The following is an 11,210-nucleotide window of genomic DNA, read 5'->3' on the forward strand; positions in this document are numbered from 1 at the left end:
TCTAGTTTCATTTAAGAAAAAAAATACTGGTAAAATGAAAAATAAAATCCTGTTTTGTTTAACTGAAAGTAGAGCTAGGTCCATGCTTGATACTTAAGAATTGGTATGCTTTTTGATGCTTAGGTTCCCAAATGTAGCTAGTGGGAGTTCAGACGAGGTCCTCTCTTACTGACACGTCTTCACTAGTATTTAGCATTTCTTTTATTTTTCAAAGATTTTGAAGGTCATCTAGAAGGCACTTTTTTTTTACATTGCAAATTTCAGCATTGTAAAGTGAATATGGGTAGCTTAAATTCTTTTTAATTACTGTATATTTAAATTCCTTTAGTTCTCTATTTAAAATCTTCTGACCAGTGTTTGATTTTAAATCATTTTTATCATTGAATATAGTAGTTTTGTAAAGAGTCACTACCTTTCTTTTGTTTCATTTATAGGTGACCAAGTCAGTCATCGGGGTGCTCTTACTGGAGGTTATTATGACACAAGAAAGTCTCGACTTGAATTACAAAAAGATGTTAGAAAAGCAGAAGAAGAACTTGGGGAGCTTGAAGCAAAGCTTAACGAAAATTTGCGCAGAAATATTGAAAATATCCTTTGGTTTTGTGCTTAAGGACAGAAAAAACTGCGTTTTGGGGGGAGGTATCAGGAATTGAACTCAGGACCTCGCACTTGCCAGATAGACACTATGCCACTGGGCTATATCCTTGGTCCAAGAATCGCAGGGTTTTTTTTTTTTATTGTAATATATAATTTTTTTCATATTGGATGTGGTTTTTCATATGTATGAGGAGAAAGATGTTCCATGTGTTTCCCTTTGGCTTTAATTGAAGCTGAAGAGTTTATGTTTGTTTAATTTCTAAAGACTTAGGGACTGGCTCAGCAGCATAAATGCCTGTCTGGCAAGCACAAGGTCTTGAGTTTAATGCCCAGTACCAAAGGAAAAAGAAAAGGTTTCTGTGTAAGGAGTAAGCAGAAAAACTAAAGAACTATTACTGATTCTTTGCTCAGTTATTAAATACCTCTCAGTGATTCTTCCTTTGAAAGAAAAGGCTGTAAAACAAAAGTTTGAGGTTACTAAGCAAAGAAAGTAAAAAGACTGGTCAGTGAAGTGTTTCGAGGAGGAGGGTGGTAAGGTAATAGCAAAACCACATACTATGTAGATGTCAGATGTGGTATATAAACTGAAAAAAATGTCCATTAGATTTTATTTTGAGGTTATTTGGTACAGATTCAGTACTAGTAGGGAAAATGGACCACAGATACCCTAATCTCAGTAATCACAGCTGCTCTTTCAAATAAAAACGATACATCTGGTACTTTGGTATGAGGTGAAAATACTTGCGTATAGTGTCCTTCCTATTTTTTGTCACAGTGCTTAGGATAAAAGTGCTTGAGCATTAAGAAAATCAATTTTTGCTGCTATACGACTGTACTTGAAAGGCTGGCCAGATAGCTCAGTGGATGACCCGGGTTTGGTCCCCATCCTGCTGTGCTGACCCTGCACGTGGGGCGTGCTAGTTGACTGAGACTGGGTGTGGTGGTGCACCCTTGTAATCCCAGCTCTTGGCAGGCGGAAAACGAGAATCACTACAAGTCCCATCTGTGTAGTGAGACCCTGTAGGCCCTGTACTGAAATACAAAAAAAATAAAGACTGTCTATATAAAATTATTTTTTTGAACTGCAGATTTTTAGCTGTGTACCATTGGTGCAAAAAATGTAGAGAAAAAGACAAGCATCTTAGGTATGATCTTACAAGGATCTGCATTATCATATCTTATGAACTATTTAAATCTCACAGGATGTTAGCACAAAGAAAGGGAACAAACTACAAAAAGAAGGATGCTGGCAGCATCTACCAGCTGCCTGCCTGTTCTAAATAGCCCTATGGAATATATTTTCACAATGAGCAAGATGTGCTTTCCATACTTTCCTCCCTAAAATAGTGCCTTAAGCATACTGGATTTCATAGTAAATATTTGTTGGATGAAAAGTATTTAAAAATACAAAAAAACCCATTTGATCTCATGTAGATTTTTAGATTTGTAACTTTTTTTTTTTTTTTTTGGTTACCAGCAGTTGAACTCAAGACCTTGCACTTGCCAGGCAGATGCTGTGCCACTGAGCTGTGGCCCCAGCCCTTTATTTAGTTTCTTTTAGGAGATTCCCAAATGTATTTCTCTCTATACAAACAGGGCAAAAGCTTCCTGGTGGGAGGGGATGGTAGAGGGAAGCTACTTCCCTTGTGGTAGCCAGGAATGGAGCAAGAGCACGCATGGAGGCTTTCTCCTACTTGCATTCCATCCGGGATCCTGCTGCACTGGACGGTGCTGCCTACATTCAGAGCAGGTTTCCCCCATGAGTTTGTGTCATATGTGACCATCATCTCTAAAAACGATGTGACAGACCCACAGAGACTATAATTGCCTAGGTGTCTCTTAATCCAGTTAAACTGATAATTGGTGTCATCCATTAGACATAGTAATATTTACTTATGTAAAATAAGTATATGTTGCTTTGAGAGTAGGATGATTAGATAAAATGTTTTCAGATTGAATGCTTTCAGCACTTGTATTTAGTTTAGCACTGTGGCTTATAGATTTTGGAAAACATCTTACTTAGAGGTAAGAAAAAAAGGGGAGAGATCATGGTACATTGTCTTTCATAATTGATGAGAACTTAGAGCATGTATTTGTAGCCTGGAAAGTTTTCCTTAGCATTGTATATGGATTAATAATGAAATCGATCAGTTGATGAACCAAATGCAGCAGATTGAGACACAGCAGAGGAAATTTAAAGCATCCAGAGATAGCATATTATCAGAAATGAAGATGCTGAAAGAGAAGAGACAGCAATCTGAGAAAACCTTTATGCCTAAGGTCTGTAAGTATGTCTTTTGTTAAAGGTCTGCTTTACTTATGTAGAGTTGAGGGGCCTATGTTATATGGGTTATCAGTGCATCTCAGACATTGCATTTTTGTTTGGACCTAAACTTTCAGATACCTGCATCTCTCTCTGTCATACTCAACACTCACATACCCAGTGTTCCATTGTAGGTTGCGTTCAAACCTTGTACCTTAATTGGGCAAATGGGTGTTTTGAGCCATGAGGTAACACTTTCTGACTCTCAGTATTTAATTTCTCAGTAACTATTTTTGTCTAGTAAGCCCTGTGTAGCTTTTTGAAATTCAGCCGTATTTTGTTCAAATTCTGTTAAGTCTTTAAAAGGTTAGATTTTTATTGGCTCAAAGTTCAGTTTTGATCAAAATTATTTCAATATCTCAGTAGTCCTAAAGCAGTAAGTGGTGTAACACCTACCTGCCATTCATGATGCCCTGAGTTTAGTTCCCTAGTATTAAAAGTTTATTCTTGGAGTCAGTTACATTGGCACACCTGCCTGTAATCTAAGTGCTCAGCAGACCAAGGCAGGAGGATCACCAGTTCAAGGCCATCGGGGGCACTTTGGCAACATCTTTTAGAAAGGAATGGGAATGAGCTCAGCAGTAGTCCACTGCCAGGCCCCTGTGAGCTGCTGTATGCAGTTACCAGGAAGCAAGGCCCCCAGGTGCCCCTCGGCTGATAATGGATTGTGTCCTGGCAGACCCATCTGAAGTTAGAAATACTACGAGTAAAGAGTATGTAATGTTGTCAGTCTATGAAATATTAATGATGTGTAGTGCCTAATATTTGAATTTTAATTAGTTTAGCATAAACTAATTAGTTTAATACAAGTAGATTATTTCTGGTTTTTAACTATGGGTAGTGGATTCACTGATTCTTCTTTACTGCCATCTAGCAACGAAGCTTACAAAGTTTAGAGGCAAGTTTGCACGCTATGGAGTCCACCAGAGAATCATTGAAAGCAGAGCTGGGAACTGATTTGTTGTCTCAACTTAGTCTGGAAGATCAGAAAAGAGTAGATGCACTGAATGATGAAATTCGTCAACTGCAGCAGGCAAGTATGCTTGACAAAAAAGTCACTGAAATTGGCTGTTATGAAAAGTGCCTTTCTTAGGGCTGGCCAAATAGCTCAGCGGGTTAAAGCACCTGCAAGCAGGCACGGGGCTGAGGGTTCAATTCCGAGGCCTGCTGTGCCGGCCCTGTCCCTGGGGCACGCTGAGATGGCAGTTGAGACTTGGTGTGGTGGCGGATCACTGTAAGTCCGATCTATGCAGTGAGACCCTGAACACTCTGTAGACCCTGTCCTAAATACAAAAAAAAAAGAAAAATAAAGTGCTTTTCTTGCTTAGAAAAATGAATGGTAAAGAAAAAAAGAACATTGAAAAAATACAAAAATGATCTGAATGCAGTAGTGCAGATCTGTTACCCCAGCTACTTGGGAGGCTGAGGCAGGAGGATCGCAAGTTGGAGGGTAGCCTGGGCCGTTCAGCAAGACTTGTCACAAAAGAAACAGAAGGCATAGATAGCTTACTAATAACCATAAATTTTTGGTTATTTTAAGTTTTTGGCAGTAAGTTTTTGTAAGCCTTTCTGGATATGATAGGATTTGTATTAGAAATATATAGTGTTCATTTCATTTACGGCACATTTTCTCATTAGTAAGATGGGCTTGTTAGCTCAGTATGCCTATAGGTATGCACACATACGTGCTGATATGACTGCCGTGTATGTTTAGTAATGGTTTTTTTTGTTTGTTTTTGTTTTTGCGTTACCGGGGATTGAACTCGGGGCCTTGGCGCTTGCCAGGCAAGTGCTTATTCTACTGAGCTAGCTCCCCAGCCCCTTAATAATGTTTTGGTTAAACACTAGTAACATTTGATATTTTTTAATGCATAGATGTAAACAACCAACTTTGAATCTAAAAACTGAAAAGCAGAAACAGTATTTGGCAAGATGTTTTATAAAAAGAGCCGGGCACACACAAAATCCGTGTTCTGTCACATAGGTGAAAAAAAGGACCGGCCAGATAGCTCGGTGGATTAAAGCGCCTGCTTAGGCAGGTGCAGGGACCAGGGCTCAATCCCAGCGTACTGTGCTGGTCCTGCCCTTGAGGCACGCTGAGATGGCGACTGAGACTGGGCGTGGTAGTGTGCATCTGTAATCCCAGCACTTGGGCGGCTGAAAAACAGGGAAAATGACTGCGAGTCTGATCTATGTAGACCCTGTACTAAATATATTAAAAAAAAAAAATAGATAAGAAAAAATGAAGAACAGGACGTAGTGGAAGGCTAGAATATAGAACATTCCAGTTTAGCTCATGTGAGCACAGGTGTGGGGAGAGCAGCAGATGAAGGGCGCTCCTGCCTGTGAGCTGCCTGTGCTTATGTGGACAATTAATATGCCATTTTCATTTTTATTTCTCTTATTTGTAGGAAAACAGGCAGTTGCTAAATGAAAGAATTAAATTGGAAGGTATTATTACTCGAGTAGAAACTTACCTCAATGAGAATCTCAGAAAACGCCTGGACCAAGTAGAACAGGTACATTGTCCTTTGTGAGTGTTCCCTTGGACACATGACCTCCTGAAAGCGTGGCTGTGAGACTGAATAAGAGAGTTGTGGAGACGGAGAAACCAGCTGTCTGACCAGAGGCTGTGGTTTGGGCTAGTGTTGGGATGTGGGGCAAGTCGTGTAATACCTCTATTCAGTTTTCGTTCGTGTTAACTAAGCACAGTAGTAGTACCTGCTTCATATAATTCCTGTCATGGCATGATGTAGGTGCTCAGTAAATGTTAGTGTTTTCTCAGTACTGTCTGATACTGAGAAATTTTTCAGTAATTATATTACTACTTTTGTTTCACTTTTAATGGATGCTTTCAGTATTTCCAAATCGATGTATGTATATATTTTTTGCTTGAATGTCCAAACTGTGTTATTGAGCCTTTTGTCACGGTCATACAATAGTTTAAAAAGTCAATTTAAAGGAGGAAAGATGGATGTTGTCTAATGGGTTGGAAGTTTGAGTCCACAGTCCACTGACCCCGGGCACATAGTAGGGCAGAAGCTTCCTGGTGGGAGGGCATGGTAGAGGAAAGCTACTTCCCTTGTGGTAGCCAGGAATGGAGCAAGAGCACGCATGGAGGCTTTCTCCTGCTTGCGTTCCATCCAGGATCCTGCTGCACTGGATGGTGCTGCCTACATTCAGAGCAGGTTTCCCCCATGAGTTTGTCATATGTGGCCGTCATCTCTAAAAACGATGTGACAGACCCACAGAGACTATAATTGCCTAGGTGTTTCTTAATCTAGTTAAACTGATAATAATCAGTATTATCTGTTACACACAGCAATAACTATAGAAACCCTTGGACATCATAACATTTTGATACTCGTAAAATTCATATTTTGTGGTTTAATGTTTTGCAGGAATTGAATGAACTAAGAGAGACAGAAGGGGGTACTGTTCTCACTGCCACAACATCAGAACTTGAAGCCATTAATAAAAGAGTAAAAGACACTATGGCACGATCAGAAGGTAGATTTTTATGTAGTAAAATGAGATTTAGCTTGTTTCTTTAAATCACTACACAGTGCAAACTAAGCAAAAATTATGTGCTTATATTTTCCATCATCGAGTAATTTATATTAAACGAAGCTTAGTGATTTGATGATAAATGATAACTTTGTTGAAATGTTTCTGACAGTTTTGAGTTTGAGTGTTTTTAGCCAAAAGATAACCTGTAAATCAAGTTTCTTATCATTTAGTTGCTGAGGAGAAAATTTTTAGCTTTATATAAATGTGAACATAAAATAATGAAAACAGTTTAGTGTGCAGTTTCAGAATGAGTTTTAACGAGACTCTTACTCATAACTTTGTCCTGAAAAAAGTGATTTGTAAATTTACACAGTAAAATTTGAACATTGAAAAACCTAAAGTCTACCTGTTTGGGGAGATCTTATTCATAAAGTCTTTACTCAGAAAACATTTGGCTTTTAAATGTATTGTGCTCCTAATTTTTGTTTTTCCTCATCTTATTTTTTAAAAAATTTCTTTCCATTAGTGTGTGTTTATAGTACATAGTGGTTATATCCAGTATGAGGAGCTGGTTACCTGACACATCTTAATTCTTTTTTCACCCCTCCCTTGTCTTTTGTTGTCTTAGACTTGGACAATTCCATTGATAAAACAGAAGCTGGAATTAAGGAGCTTCAGAAGAGTATGGAGCGTTGGAAAAATATGGAAAAAGAACACATGGATGCTATAAATCATGATACAAAAGAATTAGAAAAGATGACAAATCGGCAAGGCATGCTACTGAAGAAGAAAGAAGAATGTATGAAGAAAATCCGAGAACTTGGATCACTTCCCCAGGAAGCGTTTGAAAAATACCAGACACTGAGCCTCAAACAGGTAAATGCTGTTTTAAGTTTGGTTGTGTCTGTTTTGGCCTACTCAGGCTGCCCTAAGGGCAGGTCTGGGGATGGAATGGCAGTCCCCTGCGCCTGACTGGGCTTGCCAGAGCAGGTGCTTAAACAATTGAGCAAGCCCCTATTGTTTTATTAAGTTTGAACCTACCTTTTTTTTTGGCCCAGCTCAGCCCACTGAGGGCAGGCTCATGCAACAGCGGTCCCTGCACCTGCCTAAGCTTGCTTTAGCAGGCACGTCAGACCACTGAGCTATCTCGCTGGCCCATCTTAAGTTTGAAGTCTCAACACAAATGTCCTACAGTACATGAATTCATACATGTATTTTTTCTCTTTGTAGTTGTTTCGAAAACTTGAACAGTGCAACACAGAATTAAAGAAGTACAGCCATGTTAACAAAAAAGCTCTGGATCAGTTTGTAAATTTCTCTGAGCAGAAGGAAAAGTTAATAAAACGACAAGAAGAGCTTGATAGGGGTTACAAATCCATCATGGAACTGATGAATGTACTTGAGCTTCGAAAATATGAAGCTATTCAGTTAACTTTCAAACAGGTACATTTCTACAGTATTTATTGTTACGGTGTACAACAGGACAAAGCTTCAGCTCTTACTTGCAGAGTAGCTCCAATACCTGTGAACAGAGCATGCCTGTAAGGAGCTGACATAGTAATGTCAACGTTGTATACATCTCTAAGAAGATTGTAAGAGGGGTTTTTTGTTAAAATGCTTCTGCTGGCTTTTAAGTGTTAGTGTTTATGCAGTAATATCTATAGTTCTACCTAAGCAAAATGTACATTTGAATTGAAACTCTTCTTTTAAGGTGTCCAAGAACTTCAGTGAAGTATTCCAGAAGTTGGTACCTGGCGGCAAAGCTACTTTGGTGATGAAGAAAGGAGATGTGGAGGGCAGTCAGTCTCAGGATGAAGGAGAAGGAAGTGGTGAAAGTGAGAGGGGTTCTGGGTCGCAGAGCAGTGTCCCATCAGTTGACCAATTCACTGGAGTTGGAATTAGGGTAATACCTTTACATTGACTCTTTTCAGGGAGCATCGTTCCATAGTAGAATTTGTAGATTCTTGTGCAAGTCTAAATTAGTATATTACATGCAACTTTATTTTAAGTAGTGTTGATTCTACCATTAACTCAAGAACTTTTTCTTAGGTGTCATTTACAGGAAAACAAGGTGAGATGAGAGAAATGCAACAGCTTTCAGGTGGGCAGAAATCCTTGGTGGCTCTTGCTCTGATATTTGCGATTCAGAAGTGTGATCCAGCCCCTTTTTACTTGTTTGATGAGATTGATCAAGCTCTGGACGCTCAACACAGAAAGGCTGTATCAGGTACAGTTTGTTTGCTTGATGCTGGGGTTTGAATCCAGAGCCTTGAGGTTGCTTGGTAAATGTTCTACTAGGAGCTGTATTTCTAGCTCTTCTGGTTTTGTTTTGTACTTAATGGTGAGAATTTGTTTAGAAATGAGACCTCTGACATAGTCATTTGTTGTGCCTAAGATACTGAGAGGGGATGGTATATGTTCAATTAAATAATTTTCTTTTTTAGTAGATTGGGGTTTTTTGTTTTGTTTGTGACAGAGTCTCACTGTATAAATCACACTGGCCTTGAACTCACTATGTAGGCCAGGCTGGCCTTAAGCTCATGGCAATCTCCTGCCTTAGCTCCCAGGTGCTGGGATCATAGGTATGTGCCACCACACCTGGTTTTTTTTTTTTTTTTTTTTTTAAGATTAGACCTCTTTTTTTCAAAGTTTAGATATATGAGAAATAGATAAAGTTACTTGTTAAGTGATGCTCAGATTAAATTTTTATTCAAGTTTAATATTTAAACATGTTTTTCTCAGTGTTGTAGTACCTATCATAGGTAATGTTAATTATTAAAGAATCTAATTCTTATAAATTCAAAAGATTAGGGCTGAAGAGATAGTTTGGCAGTCTAAACGCCTGCCTGGCACGCACGCACAGGGACCCAAGTTTGATCCTTGGTACCATATGCCATGCTGGCCCTGGAACCCGGGGTAGGGGGGAATGCCAGCCCAGTTGGCTGAGACAGGAGGATCACTATGAGTCTAAACTGTATAGCGAGACTCTGTATCAAATAAATAAAACAAAAAACCCCAAAAGATTGGGGGGAAGGTTGGCAGATGGAAAATGATTGTTTTTGAAATGTGTGTGAACTTTGCTGTGGTTTCTAATGTTGTACTAGAACATTTCTTCTTCATGTTCAGCATAACTTCCACAGTCTGTGGCTTTAGGCTATTTGGGTTATCCCTGTGCGGCAGCACACATCTGTAACCCTAGCTGCTTAGGCAGAACAGGATTGCGAGTGTGAGGCCACCTGAGGCTATGCAGCAAGATTGTCTCAAATAATAATAATTTAAAAATTAGACCTCATTTATGAAATTAGGTTGGTATTTTTTACAGAGTATGTATGGGAAATATAAGTCATGGGCTCTTCTGAAAGATACATGTTTAAGGTAGAGTAGTTGAATCTATTAAGGAGTTTATTATTTCTTTTCACAGATATGATCATGGAACTTGCTGTACACGCTCAGTTTATTACAACTACCTTTAGGCCTGAACTGCTTGAGTCAGCTGACAAATTCTATGGTGTAAAGTTCAGAAATAAGGTAATCTGATTTTACAGAGTTTAAGTGTGCTACTATTCCATTGTATTTGTTGAATTCTGATTTTATGTTGTTAAATGGTGAAAGATCTAAATCATTGCTCATTGGTTATCTTTAATTTTTCTTCAAATACCTATAACAGAGTGGGCATAGTGGCCTCTGATCTGGGCTGCTTGCAGGGCTGCGGCATTATTTTCATTGACCCTAAAAGGCAGTCAGTACCTGTCAGATCTGCTCAATGCTTTTTAATGCATGAACTTAACAGGTACTTACATTAATTTATATGTGGTTGAAAGACCACATAGGTTTTCCTGATGTCTTCCAACTTTTCAATTCTTGGATGAAATAGCAAAGTAATACAAGCTAAACAGAAGGGCAGTTTGAGCAGATAGGCACAGGTAGTTGTCTCTACCTTCAGAGCATTAAAATGAAGGATGTTTTTTTGAAACCCTTATGGAACAGACATTGTAAATAAAGGTTTTAATAGTGCTTCAGTCATTTGACCTATATCAGATTTGTAGGTGATGGCTAGGCTGCAGGTTCTATGTATCACCCCTTATAGAGTATAAATATGGTCCTGCTTTCTGAGCTTCAGCTGACTGCCTCTTTGGCACTGACTGTCCCTCAGGTGAGCCACATCGACGTGATTACAGCGGAGATGGCCAAGGACTTCGTGGAGGACGACACCACGCATGGCTGAGCACACCTACCATTCGGGAGACTTATACGGGGGTGCGGCTCTTAGACCAGGAAACACAGGGGCTGTAAATTTAAGCCTAGATTTTCGGACTTTGGAGTATACGTAATCCTTTTCTAGTTCTGTCTTTGTATTTTGTATTCTGTGTAATATTTCTACTTATAGTTTTAAAATTTTATTTCTCACAGTGTTTTGTAAAGTGTCCTTCTTTAAATCCTTTGAAACATTCTAAATATTCTTCCTTAATTTTATCAGTTATATTGCCTCTTTTTGTATAGCTTCAATTAAATAATGGATTTTATGACAGTGCTTTATGTGGCTTTTATTTTTCATCATACTGATTAGAAATAATTTTTTCTAAACCATGTACTTTTTTGTTAAGGTATGTGGTATAAGGTCTCACTACACAGCTTGAACTCATAGTGATCCTCCTGCTTTCAGCCTCCCCAGTGCTGGGATTACAGGCATACACCACTACACCAAGATTCTGGCCAGTGCAGTCTGCCCTGGGGCAGGGCTGCCGTGTAATGTGCCAGGGTTTGAAGTCTGTCCCTGCAC

General features: G+C 39.0%; 1 protein-coding gene across 1 annotated transcript in view; it reads left to right on the forward strand.

Moving 5' to 3' along the window:
• Nucleotides 1-10,958, forward strand: part of Smc3 (structural maintenance of chromosomes 3) — a 35,627-nt gene extending 24,669 nt beyond the window's left edge. Inside the window, exons 18-28 of the mRNA XM_023715502.1 lie at nt 435-587; nt 2,726-2,877; nt 3,795-3,953; nt 5,332-5,439; nt 6,322-6,430; nt 7,059-7,306; nt 7,661-7,873; nt 8,142-8,333; nt 8,480-8,657; nt 9,852-9,958; nt 10,584-10,958. Coding sequence (XP_023571270.1) covers nt 435-587; nt 2,726-2,877; nt 3,795-3,953; nt 5,332-5,439; nt 6,322-6,430; nt 7,059-7,306; nt 7,661-7,873; nt 8,142-8,333; nt 8,480-8,657; nt 9,852-9,958; nt 10,584-10,655 — 1,691 coding nt within the window. The 3' untranslated portion in view covers nt 10,656-10,958. The remainder of the gene's footprint in view (nt 1-434; nt 588-2,725; nt 2,878-3,794; nt 3,954-5,331; nt 5,440-6,321; nt 6,431-7,058; nt 7,307-7,660; nt 7,874-8,141; nt 8,334-8,479; nt 8,658-9,851; nt 9,959-10,583) is intronic.
• Nucleotides 10,959-11,210: the final 252 nt, after the last annotated feature.

The sequence above is a fragment of the Octodon degus genome, unplaced genomic scaffold, assembly GCF_000260255.1.
Source record: "Octodon degus isolate 3935 unplaced genomic scaffold, OctDeg1.0 scaffold00042, whole genome shotgun sequence".
Classification (NCBI taxonomy): Eukaryota; Metazoa; Chordata; class Mammalia; order Rodentia; family Octodontidae; genus Octodon; species Octodon degus.